At 41.4% G+C, this 18,833-nt stretch overlaps 2 protein-coding genes across 4 annotated transcripts in view; one reads left to right on the forward strand and one right to left on the reverse strand.

The window, feature by feature from the left end:
* Window positions 1–1,366: 1,366 nt before the first annotated feature.
* nopchap1 (NOP protein chaperone 1) lies at window positions 1,367–5,618 on the reverse strand. The gene is made up of 4 exons (XM_061076986.1): window positions 5,139–5,618; window positions 4,302–4,376; window positions 3,938–4,071; window positions 1,367–2,049 (listed from the first exon to the last, which is right to left on the reverse strand). The coding sequence occupies exons 1-4, from the start codon at window positions 5,221–5,223 to the stop codon at window positions 1,861–1,863; spliced, it is 483 nt and encodes a 160-aa protein (XP_060932969.1). The 5' UTR covers window positions 5,224–5,618; the 3' UTR covers window positions 1,367–1,860.
* Window positions 5,619–5,699: 81 nt separating this feature from the next.
* slc41a2b (solute carrier family 41 member 2b) overlaps window positions 5,700–18,833 on the forward strand; it is a 29,947-nt gene continuing 16,813 nt past the window's right edge. The window contains exons 1-9 of one of the 3 annotated variants that reach the window (XM_061077167.1): window positions 5,700–5,796; window positions 6,065–6,108; window positions 6,512–7,178; window positions 9,450–9,557; window positions 11,205–11,276; window positions 12,342–12,486; window positions 12,679–12,825; window positions 16,299–16,446; window positions 17,018–17,097. In XM_061077167.1, the coding sequence (XP_060933150.1) occupies window positions 6,648–7,178; window positions 9,450–9,557; window positions 11,205–11,276; window positions 12,342–12,486; window positions 12,679–12,825; window positions 16,299–16,446; window positions 17,018–17,097 (1,231 nt within the window). In that variant the 5' untranslated portion in view covers window positions 5,700–5,796; window positions 6,065–6,108; window positions 6,512–6,647. Of the gene's footprint in view, window positions 5,797–5,838; window positions 6,109–6,511; window positions 7,179–9,449; window positions 9,558–11,204; window positions 11,277–12,341; window positions 12,487–12,678; window positions 12,826–16,298; window positions 16,447–17,017; window positions 17,098–18,833 lie in introns of those variants that run through there. The other 2 variants (XM_061077243.1, XM_061077096.1) reach the window with 2 other exon arrangements.

The following is an 18,833-nucleotide window of genomic DNA, read 5'->3' on the forward strand; positions in this document are numbered from 1 at the left end:
TGATTAACTCTCTGTAACTCTCTGTACTGAATGTAGATGCCTTCCTTTTAGCTCTGTATCCCATTTCTGCTGCCACTGTGTTGAATTACTTTCTTCCACACTAAGCCTCTGCCCTCTGACTTTGATAACTTAATGTTAACCTCAACAGCTTCTCTGTTAACTGCCTCCTTTGCTAATTTATCCGCTCTCTAATTCCCTAAAATGCCTAAATGAGCTAGCTTCTTTGTTTCCCCATTCTTGTAACTGTAAATATTTCAAACAATCAATCTCAACGTTTTTTTCCTTCTGTTGTTTCGATACTTATGAGGGCTGATGCAGAATCACTGCATACAACTATTTTATTGCAGCTACTTTGCTCAACCCACCCTTATGCCATCACCATGGCAAACATCTCAACAGCATACACATTTAGTGTTAATTGGTGGTTGGAAAACACCTTAAAGGGGCATAACCGCCACCAACAGGACTGGAGTGTGGAACAAGAGGTTATGTAAAAAAAACAAAACTATATACTTTTAGCCAAATCCTTGTCTCTTCTGAACCAGTTTTGAACTTTAAAATGTCACGGAAAAAATTGCCTGCTATTTTTCCTAAGAGACCTGACAAGGAAAAATCCTGGGCATTTTGTTATGCAAAATTCCACTGAGACTGGTTTACAACAAAGCGCTAAAGGCAGGTAGTGTAGTTTTACTTGACAAACACACACACAGTTTGTGTCAAAACTCAGAAGTACTTATTCGATTTATGATAATTTTGTACTGCATGGTTTAACATAATATTGTTTAGCATACTAAAGACAGTATTGTATAGCATAATACAATATAGACAGGACTTTCTATTCTTGTTTTCACTACATTTATATCACATTTAATTCAGCTGAATAACAGAAACAGGGGTTCAGCACAGGGAAACCATACCTCTATCAGAATGGCAAAGTTCAGACCTCTCTTCTATTTCTGTGAGCTCAGTACCAAGACCAAGCTCTCACAGAGAGAGACCACCAGGACCACATCAGCCACTCCGACAAGACATCAGTGCTGGACTGTGATGGGATTATGAACAATCAGAGAGGGGGATTGTGGCACAGACTTCACATTACCATGTGCCTCCTTCCAGCAGGATAATGAGCCATGTCCCAAAACAAACAGCTCAAGCTGCTTCCACCAACAGATGTTCAGAGAACTTCAGTGACCTCTCCTGTTATCAGATGTAAATCCAGTGGAACACATTCGGGACGTGGAGCAGAATCTCTGAGAAATGTTTCCATGTCACCCAGAATTCATGCTCTTCAGAGAGACGAAGAGGGTTCCTACTCTGTAGTAGAAAGGTGGCCCAAATAAAAATTTGCCACAAAGTAGTCTTCAACATCGTGAGCAGTTAAAACTTTATGACTTAGACAAATTCAATCAGTGTACATGTTATTTAAGTACGAAAAGTAAAAACATCCTTTCAAATTGAAGATAAATTCCTCTGAATATTTGTACACAGGCTTTATTTTCACCTTTTTCGTAATGACCTTTAGAAAATCTTTACTGTGCCTGAACTGAATTTGTACACACAGATGATCCCCCGTGTTACACCTTAACACTTAATTAAAGGTTGCATGATCAGCTGATGACCAGACGCGATGATGAAAAGGCAATATTGAAACTGTGACCTCATTCTTTCAAAATAACATTTAATGTCGCTCACAGAGCGATGACTCATGAATGTTCCGAGAAAGAGTTTTCTGTCTACGGTCTGTGTCTGGGAAGCTTAAAAAAACCCTGACTCCTGGGGCAAAGCTTCTGTCACACCCACATCTCCTCAGGGGGGAAAATAAACTCCATATGAAGTCAAGAATCTGTGCGGCTGACTTGTTTATGCCCCCTGCTGGTCCAGAACCTGGATGATAGCTTTCTTCTTCTTGCTTTTGTCTCCAGGTAGTTTAAGGTTCTCTTCTGTGATCTCCTGCGCATCATCAGAGTCCGATTCCTCCTCAGAGTTCAACAAATCTTCTTCATCCTCAGAGTCAGAGTCTGACCCACTGAGCTCAACCAGTGCTACATCCTGAGAAAAGAAGAAGAAATCCCAACTCAGTTAATGCACTTTTAAAAGTCTTTTGATATCTTCATTCTTAAGATACAAAGGAAAACAGCAAATATGGGGGGGGGGGTAATTTGCAATGGTTTAGATAGTGGGACCAACAGTTTCAAAAAGCTTATATTTGCCTTTTTGCTTGGTCTGTAGTAATGCTTGATTGTCAATGTTTTTATGGAATGAAACCGAGTTTGCTTTATTTCTGTTCCCATGTGTGGTTTATATGCAAGTTAGAATGGAATGATTGACTTAACTAGTTGTTTTCTTTACTTTTCAAAATAAAAGCTCTGTAATTCAGCTCACACTAAACTCTGCACTGCACTCTCTTGGGCAATTTACAATACACATGCCACAAGTGTGAAGCTGAAAGGTTCTCGAAATGCGTTAAACAGACAGATAGATGTTTGTGGAATTAGTAGATAGATAAAAACCCATGCTGATGATGGAGGTGACTTTAAGGTGGGGGCTGGGTGGGAGGTTTTACGAATTAAAAATGTCCTGAATCAACACTTAAAAATATAAAACAGGCATCTGACAGCTTTTTGTTACATGGATATCACTTCCCTCAGATATACAATCGGACTTATTTTTTACAATTCTGTTACATTTTCCTTTAAGTCCCTGGTGTTAGGTCGGGCGATATGCACATTTTTTCCAACAAACGCTGATTGACGATATATCCACATGTGTGCGTGCGCTGCAGGATCCACAAATGTAATTATGGGTGAGCGGAAACCACTTGTGTAAGTGCAAATTAACATAACATTTTTGTTCATAAAAATAAAAGAGACATATGTTTGCAGCAAGATTTAGCTATTACCTAATAGGGTGCAAACCATCAGGGGTCTCATTTATAAAAGAGTGCGTAGGATTCATACTAAAAGTGTTCGTTCGAGGACCTGCCTCCAAATCCGCCCTCCACACGCCCACTTTCAACCATAAATGGTCAATGCAAAGCACAGCGTGAATATTAAATGATGCTTTTGACCAATGGGTTTCCACTGTGAGTCCTGACGGAGTCACCGCATCAAGCGATGTGAAGAGGAAGTGAAACTTTCTGACACTGACAGCGAGGTGTTTGTTAGTGAGGTGGAGGTGAAGAGCGACTTTATGGGACAGCAGTGATGTCACTAATAAAGAAAATACACTGAAACTCTGCTGCTGCTGTGGATAACACAATGTGTGAGATCAGAAATCGCTGAAGCCTCGCTTCCTCCTCATCCTTCCATTCGCATGCACACATCGAGCAGATCCCCGCACCGGTGTCACGGCAGTATTTATTTATTTAGAGCATCGGACCGATTCCCTCACATCAGTGGATCCTCACCTCCTCTGGGATATTATTTGGAAAGTTTCCTCATTTCTTGTAAGTAATCTCCTGTGCGCTCTGTGCGCCTGATGGCACGTTCACTGCAGTGATCTGATGATACACGCAGTGTTAGAAGATATTATTAAAACCTATTAATGACTCAGCTCTGTAACTCGGCTGTTAAATCGAATATGAACATAATTTGCTTTAAGTTGTTTGATATTTTTTTATTAAAAAGGCTTGTTTGTAGCAGATACGTCGCGCGAGAAAAACTGTTGGTTTTAATGTCTATGATGAATTGGATCAATAATCTGCTGCAGTTCACCACCTCACGTCTGTGTCGCCACTTTCCCGTCTCCAAAACGTTCGTACGCATGGGTCAGAGTTTGCGTGGAAATACGCAAATTCTCCCGTCAAGTTTGTTTTTATAAATCCCAACGTTGAAACTATTAGGGGAGACCAAAATCTGTAGAATCTTAAAAAATAAAAGCTTGTGTCTGTTGTTTTTGCAAGCTTTAAATAAGGCTCTTTCATAAGATGGAGACTTACCATCTGGATGACTCTCTGTGCTTCCTCAACGCACTCTATGTCAAAGTGTCCAGCAGGAGCCTCCTCCATCTGCTGCTTCAGCTTCTCGTTAGCTGCAGCCATCCGAGGCAGGAAGCTGTGCAGCCGCTCCAACACTGACACACACACACACACACACACACACACACACACACACACACACACACACACACACACACACACACACACACACACACACACACACACACACACACACACACACACACACACACACACACCTGAACGTCTCAAACTGTTTTTTGTTCTTGGTTTTCCTACAAGTACATTATGTAAAATCACTAATGAGTAAGATTTCATCATGCAGTAAATGGATATTAGGTCTCACCACTGCTTCTTGGGACTCTCTCTGTCTGCAGGGACCTGTCAGCCTTTGGCTTGAGGAGAAGTGTCTCACTGAGACCTGACAGCACAAGCAACAAGCTCATTACATCTTGGTAAAACCAAAAAAATCCATTTAACTGAAATATTTCTCAACAGTGGACAAACAAGTTCAGACAGGAAGCACAACGTTACAAAGTGACCATGATGTGAGATGTTGAAGAAACCTTGAACCAGTTCAATGCTGAACACATGATGTTAATAATGGGCCCACTCCGAAACAAAATCTTGCAAGATGTAACTTTATCCAAGTGCAAAAAGCAGGTCAACTGGACCATTGAGTCGGTCGATATGAGATGACATCCCTCAAGAAGAGTGAGTGAGTGAGTGTGAGGGAGAGAGAGCGATTGACTTAAAGCACTTTTTCCTATAACTTTGAAAAGTGTGTGTGTGAGACAGAGAGTTAAAGCACCCGCTTCAAGAAAGGAGAGGTAGTGAAAGTGTGTACTGTATGTGTGATAGAGAGCGCGAGAGAGATACTTAAAGAACTATAACTAACTGTTGATTAAAAAATTGTGTGTGTGTGACAGAGCGAGAGGGAGAGACATAAACACAAACACACAGAAAGATAGGGCTGAAGCACATTCTTCAAGAAGAGTGAGAACGTGTGTGAGTGTGAAAGAAAGATAGACGTAAAGCACTTTTTACTGTTGAGAGAGAGATAGAGAGATACATCGAGGGTAGGCTAGCTGTACTGTTGTTCCTTACAGGAAAAAAATGGCTTTAACCGCACTCCTTCACGAAGACCAAGTAACACGCTGCTGACTGTTCAGTCTATACACACCTGCTCCACCACCACATGACAGCAGCGCCCGTGAAGTGGTCTTCTCCGCGTTCAGCTCCATTTTCCAGTTATTCGGGTCTCTCATCAACGTGTTGCTGAGAAGAGCAAAATCCGGGTGAGAGCACAGAGACGTTCACACATATACAGGCTGTGTTTTATATAGCGCCCTCTATCGTTGGGGAAGAACTCGTGAACTCGGTGGTAGAGAATACTAAAGGTAAAATGAAACATAGCATTAAATGCGGAGCCTGATAGTCAAGCAGGCTCGTTAAGGGCTTGATAAAAGTCTCCATATGTCTGGGTTGATGAGAAACCAACGAGCAGTTCAAGATGGCACTAGATACGGTTAACTGGATTTGTTTTATGAAATAAAGTCTTCGGTTTGTTGTTTACTCTGATTGATGAGTATTTTTCATCTGATTCTGAAGAGCTGTTCACTGTTCGATGCCTTCTTTAGTTTGGACTGTAGCTGTGTACACGTCTTTCATATATACAGTCTATGGCACACGTCAATAAAGTTGTCTGAAAAAAATCTTTGTGTTTAGTTCCGGGTCAGCTGGGTAGACAGAGAGAAGAGGTCTCACTCCTACCTGTTTTGTCAACATGAATTCATAATTGTCCGTTCACGGAACGCAGCTGGACGAGATTGTTTTACACCGTGAGTTCATGTTTGTCTATTGAAAGCAAATTGCTTATTTTATTTAATTACTGTTTAATGGCTGAGCTAAACTAGTCTTTTTTAACGTTATATATATATCTCATCGTCAAGAATATAAAGTGAATGAAACCAGGAATCATTAAGACGGAATAAAGCCTCAGCCACTATTTCAAAACATTCATCAAGCCGACTTAGACGATCTTTGGTAGCACTGTTTTCTCTGACGCGGCGAAGTGTCTGTCTGTCTGTGTGTCTGTGTTGGAACAAGTCCCAGCGCACATCTCCTGGATTAAACATCTCCGCAGCACAAAGGTAACTTTTGGAAAAGAAACTAAACCAAGTGACGACTAGAAGAACGGGCTTCTTTAGCTTTAGCTCCCCGGCCGATCCCCCTGCTGTTATGTGTTTACACAGCAAGCTAACATAGCTGTGATAGGTAGCATGTCCACAACTCGAGTGTTTTCGTGCTCAGGGAAATGTACCGATAGTTGTTGGTTCGAGCTGATAACGCATGACAGAGAAGAGCTGTCCACGGAGGCAGGCAGACCCCATGGAGGCCTGAGGGCAAACTGTCACGACAAGTTAACAAAGTGACAGTGAACAGCACCAGCCCCTGTCAGTGCTCCATTAACTTATTTTAAATGCTCATTGGATGTTGTTGTCGGGTTCTCCTATCTGCTCTCCTATCTGTTGTCTCTCTTTGCTCTTTCTTCAGACTGTGGAGTCCCTGAAGACAGTCTGTGATATGGACGATGCACCTTAGCCACGGCAAAAAGATAGTGTACAACTTGCTACCCCCCTCCCTTCGACTGGATGACAGGAGATGACACACCGCAGTCCCAGATCACACCATGAGTATCCAGAGCCTCGGGGGAGCTATAGGAGAGTCCCTGGGCTCTAGCCTGACGGTACGTATGAGCGGTGCTTGGAGTGCTTTCTCCCTGAAATCTGTGTCGTCGGGGCGGATCGCCTCTCTGTTCCAGACCATGGTTCCTACTGGCTACACTAAGCTGCAGGAGGAGCGGCTGTCCATGGTGGACCTAGGAGTCAAACCTGAGGCCAGCTCGCTCCAGAACGGCTACAGACAAGAGACATCCCACATCGAGAGCCGGCGGCACCTGGACCGGGCCTCTCGGTCCTCTGTGACCCTATCTGACTGTGGAGATGGAGGCTTCTCTGAAACAGAGCCCATGCTGGCTGAGAGGAGGCTCTCGGGAGAAGAGGCAGACGAGGAGGAAGAGGAGGAGAAGGAAGGACAGGGATCTGTTCGGCAGATAATGCCCAAGGAGTCTCCACTGGCTATGGCACTGCAGATACTGTTGCCCTTCCTTCTCGCTGGATTTGGAACTGTATCAGCCGGGATGGTGCTGGATATTGTGCAGGTATGTCAAGATAGGATACAACTACTGTTCAAACAGAAATACAATGTGAAGTAGTCGTCACCTAACCAGAAGTAGACCAAAAGAGAGGCAGAAGTAGCAGTGGAAACCTGTTCCTGTTTGTGTGGCAGAGGCTCATGTATCTCCCAGGTGTCAGTGGAGCAAACATTGTAGTCGGGCTGTGAAATGTCCTCAATGGCGTTCTATCCATTAAGATTGTGTGTCAGTATAATCAAACAAAACAAATAATTTGAGAGGGAATTTAATCCACAGCAGCTGAAAAAACTATCATTGCAAAAGTGGAACTTAAAACTGGCAAACAAATGATTTGGGCTATCGTGTGTTCTATATTTTTTGGCATATGTTCTTGTTGTTTACAGTTCCCATCTTTCTCAATGATCAGACTATTGCCCTTGCTTTCAGCTCTATGTTTTTTTTTGCAGTTGTGTCCTGTAAAGTTATTGATTGATACACAAACCTGTCAGGTGGCACAACTATGGCCTTACAGTACGAAGGTGGAAATCATTTTGCTGGGGTCTTTCTGTGTGGAGTTAAAAAGGATGAGATAATGGATGGATGGGCCTCAGTGCCCCTGGCATAGTTTGTGCAGCAATATATGTGGATATATACACTCACAGGCCACTTCATTAGGTACACCTTGCTAGTACCGGGTTGTACCCACGTAGCATAGATTCAACAAGGTGCGGCGTTTAAACGATGCTCAATGGTACTAAGGGGCCCAAAGTGTGCCAAGAAAATATCCCCCACCCCATTGCATCACCACCACCAGCCTGACCGTCGATACAAGGCAGGATGGATACAAGGCAGGATGGATCCATGCTTTCATGTTGTTGACGCCAAATTCTGACCCTAACATCTGAATTTCGCAGCCGTAATTGAGTCTCATAAGACAAGGCAACGTTTTCCCATCTTCTATTTTTGGTGAGCCTTTGCGAATTGTAGCCTCAGTTTCCTGTTTTTAGCTGACAGGAGTGGCACCCGGTGTGGTCTTCTGCTGCTGTAGCCCATCTGTTCAAAGTTCGGCGTGTTGTGCGTTCAGAGATGGTATTCTGCATACCTTGGTTGTAATAAGTGGTTATTTGAGTTACTGTTGCCTTTATATCATCTCGAACCACTCTGCCCATTCTCCTCTGACCTCTGACATCAACGAGGCATTTTTGTCCACACAACTGCTGCTCACTACATATTTTCTCTTTTTCGGACCATTCTCTGTAAACCCTAAAAATGGTTGTGCGTGAAAATCCCAGTAGATCAGCAGTTTTTTGTCCATCAAAACAGAAAGTCATGTTTGCTGTCCTAGACAATAACCAGTGCAGCAAGCACATGTAAAAGTTTGGTGACATAACTCTACTCTAATATATAGACAGGTCTGTGCCTCTAAATCATTCAATCAATCGAATCAAACCAGGTTCAATCAATTTACCACTATTGGATGCTTTTTGTCTTCCCTAAACATTAAGGTAAATTTGCAACTTTCTACTGTCACTTTGTTCTTATATAGTGTTAAATGTAGCTGGATGAAGGAACTTTACAAAACAATGTTTATGATTGGAAGGAATAACAATGTTAAAATATTTAATTTAACTCATATTATAAACCAATATAGGTCTGATCCTGTCGGAGATATATGTCCCTGCCTTTCCCTGGTCCTCCTGTTATTTTAACTCCTTGACCTCAACCTCTTCTAGTTTCCTCATCTGTGGCCTTTACAGCTCTGACATACATGTAAAACAATCGGGCAACTGGTGTCCAGAGATGCATTGATCTGGATAAGCTCCAAAATGTAATGGGTTCTTCTTAGGGTCATGCCCCACTCATCCACAAAATTTCATGGAAAACGGTTCATTTGTTTTTGATTGAGTCAGATAGACTCAGACAGTCGGCCACATCAGAGATTTTAATCATGTAGAGAACTGTATGTATTAGTTTGCAGAAACTGTGTTTTTCTCCTTAAAAAAGTGACTGTAATGCAGGAGGTGTGCTTCTGGTGTTGCTGATTGGTTAGGGGATTGTGTACATGAGTTTCAGTAGTTGCATTTCAAGTACTAATTTTTGCATGTTAGTAATTGTGAAAGACTTAAATTACAAGCTCATTACAACAGTAACAAACTCTGTTGGATTAATTTACACATTCTCAGTTACACATGCAAACAAGGCATTTGCTTTAGCCAAATGATATCTCAGCATTTCAGTGCTAAATATGTTGAACTGAGAGTGGAGTCTTTAAAAAGTTCGTGTCATTTTCGTCCACAGCACTGGGAGGCGTTCCGGTATATCACAGAGATCTTCATCCTTGTACCTGCTCTACTCGGCCTCAAGGGAAACCTGGAGATGACTCTGGCCTCCAGGCTGTCCACAGCGGTGAGACACACACACACACACACACATATATGGTACACTACAAGCCATCTGTCTTCTGCAGTGACTCAAGACGTATATTTCTTAAATTTTCCAGATGTCAAATTCTGAATATAGTGGCTCAAATAAATTGACAACCCAATGTCTCAATTTGAGGACACAGTTAAAAATATGATCCAGTATTTCACTTCTGAAATGAGTTATAGTGTTTTGATTCTGATAAAATAAGGAAAAGGTCACGTCAACAAGAAAAATGACAAACAGTGGTCACACTACACAAAGACATGAGATACTTAACAGTGCAGATTATTTAAAGCGCATGTACGTCATGATGGTTGTGGGGAAACATCTTTTTGTAAAAGGATGATTTGTTTACTAGTTGAAACAGGTGTAGAGGTGAATGGGAGGGGTCAGAGGTTATTTTTGTGCACGTGTGGTGGTGCGCTGCAGGGTGATCTTTGATTATTTGTTCACTTGTGCTCAAGTCAACAAATTGTGACACATGTTGACCTGGCACCAGGTGACTGTATGGGCAACATCCCACAGTATTGATCTTCCTTGTTGGTGATAAATCTGACTATGTTTATGTCGTCTGCATATTTGAGATTGGTGACTCAGCTGTGATGGTGGTTGGTGTAGAGGTAGAAGAGTCGGGGGAGGGGGGATAAATTGTTAATCTTAACCTGCTCCTGCCTAATCTGTCAAGCAATATTAATTGGAATTAATTAATTTACATGTCAGTGGAAGTTAGAGTTATTCATCATCCTCTATAGCTCTATCTATTTAGCTTCATCAAGTCTCAGAAAAGACTGTCTTAGTTTGGGCGTGGAGACCACAAACAGGAAGCAGTATTACAGACTGGTGGGGTGGAAAGTCATAATGTAGTGGTGTTAGTACAACAAAGGCAGCAGGGTGGGTATTCAGTGTTTTGGGAGCTTAATCCATAAGAGGAGTAGAACGTCAGGGTATCTCTAACCTTTTAACTGCATTGTCTGTATTATTATTATAATAATATATATTTTTTAACTTATTTTTATACCTTTTTACTAGTTTTATGTTTTTTATATGTTAAGTCTTTTTTTTATTGCTAACGTGTTCATATTATATGTGTTTTATTATATGTGTTTAGGATTTTATTTTGAGCAGCATTTTATGTATGAAAGGTTCTGTATGAATATAATTGATTATTATTTCATTAATGTCCCTCTCAGAATCCCCGACATTTACAGAATCTATAATCAAAATACATCAATCAAATATAAAAAAAATTCACTCTGGTGGTCAGGGGGAAGTTTCTGGGCATGACAGTCCACTGCATAGTTGGTCCAGATCTTTTGTTATTTTTTGGCCAGGCCTTCACACTCCCAAAGTTTCATTTAACAATATGTTTTACTGTCAATACAGTTATTTTATCTTTTACCGTAACTCTAGCGTTCTGTCCTGTTGAGTCGAGTGAAATTTTGAGGCTGTCACATATTTGGAGGCTGATATTCAAATTAGGTCATTTTCTTTGTGTATTCAGGTTTTTGTGATGTTAACTGCTACTTTTGTGCGCCTTACCTTTTATTTCTGTTTGGTTGGAGTTATGGAAAAACGGACTGTTACTCTGTTTTATTGGTTTTTATTAAATTGTCTCTACTCCCCACACAGGTGAATGTGGGCAAGATGGATTCTCCAATAGAGAAGTGGAATCTAATCATAGGTAACCTGGCACTGAAACAGGTAATAAAACAAACACACACACACACACACACACACACACACACACACACACACACACACACACACACACACACACACACACACACACACACACACACACACACACACACTCTCTCCCAAAATTGTCTCACTCTACGCTAGATAGATATAAGTACAGGAACACACACTGAACTCCCGAGATCCTCGAGACAATCTCCTGAGGGGCTGTATGTGTTAACGCAAATGTCCTATTGAGAGCCTCAGGACTTTCTGTTGACTTTTTCAGTTCCCTGCTACAAAAGTATGCAGAAACTCCAGAGGAGCTGATGTATGAACACAGCAGGAGATCTTACGCAGGATTTAACACCATAGAGTTGGGGGAGGGAGGTTAATTGATTGAAAAATGATTTTGCTAGCAAGCGATGGAAGAAAAATAGAGAAGTAAACAAAGTAATATCTCAGGATGAAGAAGAAGTGCCATAGAGATAGAAGACACTGAAGAAGATGTCAAGAGTTTTTTTTGGTGATAAGAGCCAACTCTAGCGTTGACTTGCTGTAAGCAACAACACGTGATGTCTGCAGTGGAATTTATTTGAAACCTCCTGCTTCTGCCTGCTGCACCACCCCTCACCAGAACACTACGGAGATTTCTGTACTGTCATGAATGCGTACGAGCGGAAAATCTCCTGCTGTGTTGTTCATGTGTGAAAAGCAAACTCTGGAGAGAGTCCAGACTCAACTCACCGTAGTTTCATGTCTGACAACAGCTTAGGTTTGGCTGAAGGTAATTGGTGTAACCAGGTGGGATTTCACTCTGACTGTTTGTGTGGTATCTACCCACACACACTAATAGACACAGATCCACATGCAACATCATAGTGTTTTTATGAGCTGTGTGATTGATATGTAACCCAACATGTCACCAGAAGGTGTTATGTCATAGATGATTCACTGTGTATATCTGGAGGTGTGGTTATCACTAATCCTCTAAGTACCATTTGCGTGTTTTCATATACCTGGTAATTCTTGTTTTCTTTAACCACTGAAAGTGCACAGAAGACAATGCCCCTTCCCTCTGTGCTCCAGGTTCAGGCCACTGTGGTGGGTTTCCTGGCAGCTGTAGCAGCTGTGGTTCTTGGTTGGATCCCAGAGGGGAAGTTCCAGATGAGCCACGCTGTGCTGCTGTGCTCTAGCAGCGTGGCTACAGCCTTCATCGCGTCAATGCTGCAGGGTAAACACTCACACTGACAGTGACACAGAAGCTGGGTCACATTTGTCCTCCCTCCAGTCACTGTAACTTATGCCACATAGAAGTTATGGTTGCAAAACACCAACAAAGGCTGTGTGTATGACATCATCTGAAAGTTACCAGTAATTTAATCACCATTAGTAAAGTGCTTCACCGTTCCCATGTCTTGTTCAGGTTTCATCATGGTGGGTGTGATTGTGGGTTCCAAAAAGACGGGCATCAACCCAGACAATGTAGCCACACCCATTGCTGCCAGTTTTGGTGATCTCATAACCTTGGCTATCCTGGCCTGGATAAGTCAGGGCCTCTACAAGTGCCTGGGTAAGTGAATAACTACTGCCTTTCAAAAGACTGCTGCAGTCACACACAAATACATGACTACATCAACAGTCTGCAGGTTTTCATCATAACCCGTCACCTCCTCTCTGGAGTGCTGTCGTTGGTGTTGAAAACTGCTACCACTCTCTATGGTGCATGACAGACTTCAAAGCCACTGACAATGAAACTTTCCAAGATGTTTTCCACTAGGTCAAGCCACCGACGACATCTGTCGCAGCTTTCTCCCATGTTTGTTTCCTCTGGGTAACTCCCGCCCACCCCCTCACTTGCACAAAATGATGAGGAATGTTGATCTAGAGTTTCCTAAAAGACGCATTGAATTCCGATAAGGGTCACATGGCTGTTCAGACTGAGGTAATAAAAAATCAGATTTAGAACCACACATGAAAGTGGCCCAAACTGATCTGAAACGATCAGATTCCATGTGATCTCTGCTGTTTACAGACATTTAACAATCAGATCTGGGTCACAAAGGGGAAAAAAATCTGATTCGCGCCACTTAGTGTTACTATAGTGACAAATCATTTTGTTCTGTGGCATAAAAGACACAAATGAACTGCTAGAGGTCGAGGGGTCTACGGAAAACGTTGCTTGTTTTGCAAATTATGTTCATATTTATTTTTGTAAATGCTGAACTTGATTTGAAAACTGTTTGTAGTGAGTGTGACACAGTGCGACACCCTAGTCATGTGGTTTAATACTCAGTAACGCTCAATATTCAATAATTGCCTGTCCTGCTGCACCTGAATGCTGTTATTAATCTGTCATTAAAATATCAGGGGTCACATGAGGACAAAGAAATTCAAAGGCCGTTTTCTCTTAAAATTAAGTTCCAGTTTTTTGTAATAATTACAGCTAAATTACTCTTTCTTAAAATTGTATCTGATGTTTAGATATCATCTTAAATCATCCCCCTTCAGGATCTCATGACCTCCACCAGGGGTTCTCACTCTAGTTTTGGAACCATTGCATCAGAATTTGGCTATGACTCATGAGTCTAAGTTCAATTTTGTCTATAAGTAATGCTACGATGTTGATGCTGAAATGATACATGATTTAGTTTCTGAGGTTTTGGTCTGAAGTGACACACCTTCAAACCATATGAAATCATAAATGTTTTTACAACAATGTCAGTTCGGTCAATGTTCAGTTAGGATGATGCAAAGATAAGGCGTGTAATTTGTGTGTTGTTGTGGATGATAAACTTCCCACAGCCAGCCAGCAGAGGTCCCTCCTGCCTCACTCTGCAACACAGACCATCTTTTTTCCTCATTTAGACAGAATTTAAGTCACCATGGTTTCATGTCACACCCAGACTTGGGTACCGACTTGTAGGACAAATGCACTTTCAGGGCAGTGCAGTGAGAATCACTGGCTCTGTCATTGTCTGGACAGTGGCTCTGTTGTTCTGGAGCCCAGTCATTCTGACACTCTGTAGCTAAATAGGAACTATTGGTCACTGTACTCTCATTTAGCAATGACCATGAGAGTACAGTGATTTTAAATCACATAATCACATGATTATGTATGCAGCTAAGATCTTACACCACCTGAGTCAGGATGAGATCCTGGCGAGACATAGCAGCTGTAGGAGCCAAGTGGAGTCCAGAGTTTATTTATAGAGTGCTTCTAATGCACAGGATTGTTACAGAGTGCTTCAGTGAGAGGGCTCCTCAATGGCTAGAAGCAGGAATAATGGAAGCCTGACATGGAGAACAAATACCAAGAAATAGAGCCAGTGCTTGTGAACATTCACAGTATTGTGTGGATTCAATCTTTTTTTGCCCAATCAATGGAATGTCAATGTTGGCCGTTGGTTGGGGAATTTTGAAAGATTTGTTGCACAAAAAAGATATGAGGGTAGAACAAGAAATCTGAGAGCAGACATTTCACACGTGCACAGAATCAGCGTGGGCAAAGAAAATTGAACCACAAGCAAGTGATGTTTGAGTGCGAGTGCAGTGTTTTGGGTCAGAGCATTACAACATCTGAAAGTGAAATCAATAGGTCCTGCTCTCAAACTGCAAGATCATGCTCTTGGATAAAGAGAGGTAAAAAAAAAAAAACATGGCATCACACACATCAGAGTTTTAAATAGATTTGTTCGGGGAAGTAGAAGAAGCTATAAACGTAACAGAGTTATTTTTACCTTATTAAGTTGTTATGCCTAATGTACCAACAAATATCAGCTTGGTTACACATCCTGCAGACGAACACACAAGTCCAGTGTTTCCTCTCTTTTAGCTCTGTTTGGTCTCCACCGCCTTGAGGGAACTGTCCGGCTCTTAAGCTGCTTAGCAGCATCCCAGTAAAATATAATTTTGTGTGTCTGGCCTCGATGCCACACAGAATATCTCAGTTAGAAAAGCCCTGTCAGGCTTGTTGGGGATTCATGGTTTACTCCAATAAGCCGAGAAACACCTTACTCCTCTCACTGGTAATTTTACATTTGCAAACTCATGCTGTGCGCACTTCTGTCACCATAAAGCATAGAACTACTTATCATTATTGAGACCATCATTTCTTCCTTCATAACCATCTTGTCATTTCCAAGCCAAAGGAGATATTTGGCAGCCTCTTCCCAAACTTAAAGTCTGCTCGAGCCCATTATACCCCAAACTGAACACAAGGCCCTTTCTGCTCTGCAGCTATAAGACCTACAAGATTATAAATCTGAGACTGTTTCCAGATTATATCCCAGATCCCAGATTAGATTATAAACTGTCTCAGTTAACTCTGGGTTTTCTTATCCATCTCTGAGCGCGTTCATAAGACAGAGGCAGAGCCATTCATAAGAGGGACAGTGTCACAACCATGAATGAAGTTTAGGATACGAGAGGAATCACTGATATCTGCCCAGCCGGGTTATATGAAATAACTTTCAACAAAGTAAAACCTAAATGATGATCACATGACTCAAAGATAAGTAGACCTTAGAAGTAAATTTTATTTATGTGGTATTGCTGATTTATTTTTCTTTTTTCTCTGATGATGATGAACAAACTATCTTAAGGCCTAATCTTTTATTTCTTGTCATATTGTCTTGATCGACTGATAGACTAAGAAAGTAAACGCATCAGCACTCTCTGGTATTATGTCAGAATCAAAAGATTTTTGTGGAATTAATGTATTTATTTTATGTGATAAACTTTTCATCTGTTTGTTTGATGTCCTGCACATCCTTTGTGTTTTTTGGATCATGATGAAGTTTTCTGTTGTCAGGGTCCTTGTCCCAAAGTGGATCCTCAGGTGTGGATTTGTTTTGCACTGAGCTGTGGGTTGCTATAGAGTTTTGAGTATTAAGTATTGAAAACATATAATTTGGATACCATTAGTGACGCAGCACCAATGTGGTTTCCTTACAATTTCCTGAACACATGCTGCAGTGGATTCCTAACCTCCACCCAAAAAGTTAAGATGGAACAAGAAAAGTGAACGCTTCTTCCCCTCCCCAGATTCCTATCCGTACGTGTCGTCACTGGTCTGCGCCTTCTTCATGTGTCTCACTCCTCTGTGGATCGTCATCTCCTCCAAGCACCCAGCCAGCCGCACCCTGCTTCACTCCGGATGGGAGCCAGTCATCACTGCCATGGTCATCAGCAGGTGTGTGTGTTTGTCTTTGGACCTGTGTTTGTGAGTATTTAGTTTTGAAAGGGGAAGGAATAGCTAATCTGCATCTGTGACTCCCGATGTCTGGTTTGCTTGATGACTCATCCCCAATAAAAATTGCAGCCCATACACCCCAGTACCCTTGAGCCTGGCAGCCTTAAAGATACAGCCAGCAGGAAGGGAATGATTGTCTTGCTCGCTCGCTCACTCACACTCACTCCCTCTAGCACCTTTCTCTCAACACTTTCTCTCAACACTGCAGGTGACACCATATTTCTCAGGCTGTAATAGAAGAGAGAGGAAAAAACATAAATTGTGTCTGGACACATCAGCTGAAAGCAACGGAAATATCCTCCATTGTACATTTTGTCTCTCATTCAATGCAGCTGCTGACACATTTTAGTGTCATTTTGTGTAGAGATGCACACCAATCCATTCAGGAACACATTTACATGAAGACAATGTTCGGTTTATTTTTCCACGCCCTCTTTTTGTGTCTCTCCATCCGTCTCTCACACAGACACAGTAACACCAGTTAATGAGATAATCATTTTGTGTTCTGCAGCATTGGAGGTCTCATCTTGGACAAAACAGTATCTGACCCAAATTTGGCTGGCATCGTGGTGTACACCCCGGTCATCAACGGTGAGTCAGAATTGACACTTGTTCCTCCTTCACTCTTAAAGGCTTTGAGGCATCGCTCCTCGATTTGAAATTGCTTGCCCCTGTGGCAGGAACCAAAAAGAAGAGATTGGTCAAAGACTAGACCAAAGTTTATTAGCTTATTAAAGTCACAGAACTCACACAAGTCAACGTTACAGTGTTGTGTTGTGTTCCGGATTCCACATTGGTATCGAACTAGAATCATGTACTCCCATAATCTCTTACACACATACAAGCTCCATAGCTAAAGTGCTAAAGAGTATGAACTGTGCTGCAGAGAATATTATCATTATCAATGATTTTTTTCAGACTACATCTTTTTCCCACAGTTTGTAACCCATGTGCATGGTTTTCAAATCTATAATTACTGATTATAGATATAAAAGTATGGTATAAAAATTGTCCACATTGGTTTTTAAGGTAAGAGACAGTTTTACACAGTGCTCTTCATTCAGGCGATGATAGGAGAGCTCAGTAGAGAATCCTAGTTGCATTATGGATCCAGTTCCAGATTTGTTACACTCCCTGTTTACCACAGGCATCAGCAAAAATGTACTCTATTTTCCCACCACTGTAAAAGGAAAAGTTAGTGAGACCATTATTAATGAACCTCACAACTAAGCAGAATGTCTATACTTTAGAATTGATCGTTTTTTTAGTGTTAGTGTCTTACGTAGTGAATGGCCCCGAAAATCACCTTTTGAAGAAGACGCAAGTTTTGTAACTAGACTGAGTACATACCACAGAGTGTATACTCAGTGTAATGTACTGTACCGCCAAGGCCCAACAGTCCCCTTATGAAACCCCATTTAAATTCACTAGATCCAAATGTTTATTTTAATCTGCACTAAATTGCACATGCTCAGAAAGAAACAGTATATTTTCCTCCCATCAAGATCCATATATCATCTCTGAGAAATCAATAAAGATAAAAAAAAATCTCACAATGTTAAATGGATTTGCCCCTAATCCTTATATGCACCCAAATTGAATTGCGTAATCCTTCTACTATGTATGAAGGTATATTTGCTGCAAAACAAAGGCGGACCTGTGACAATGGAATTTTTACTTGTAGAAAGGAATGTGTAATTTGTGGTGATGATGAGGGAAACACTGGATGCATAAGGTGGTTTGCCAACCACCATTAAAACTCAAAGAAAATAAAGAACTAAGCCCCAGGTTCTACAGATACACAAATCTGGCTCCCCTCTCACTATTTGGTGCAAAAGTGAGAACAAATGAAACTTGGAGCTTGTGAAACAAAAAAAAACGTATTTGTGACTCATAGTGGCAGATTCAAGCAGTTGCATTTGTTTGTTTGTGCTGAAATAATACCTGAGAGGAAAAAAAGAAAATATTTTACAGATGTGCATCTTTCATTGACTCACTGATTGGTGGATCTGTACATTTTGTCCATGACTTCACATTCTTTGTTACATGGATTGAATGTTTTTAGGACTATGCAGGAGTTTCTTAATTTGTAATTCATAACCTAGGATTTTTGCACCTGTAATGAAGAATTAGTGAAGGTGTAACTGTTAGGTTGTGTTTGTAGGAGAGAAATCTAAAGCTTGTAACTCTGAAGCATTTTTCTCTACGACTTAAAATATACTAATACACATATGTGACTATTTTCTACAACTCTTTATAAATACAATCACAGGTGCTCAGTTGTTTTGCATGGGCCTGCGCCCTGCGTGCACATGCCACTTTCACCT

Source organism: Limanda limanda, chromosome 1 (assembly GCF_963576545.1).
Source record: "Limanda limanda chromosome 1, fLimLim1.1, whole genome shotgun sequence".
NCBI lineage: Eukaryota > Metazoa > Chordata > Actinopteri > Pleuronectiformes > Pleuronectidae > Limanda > Limanda limanda.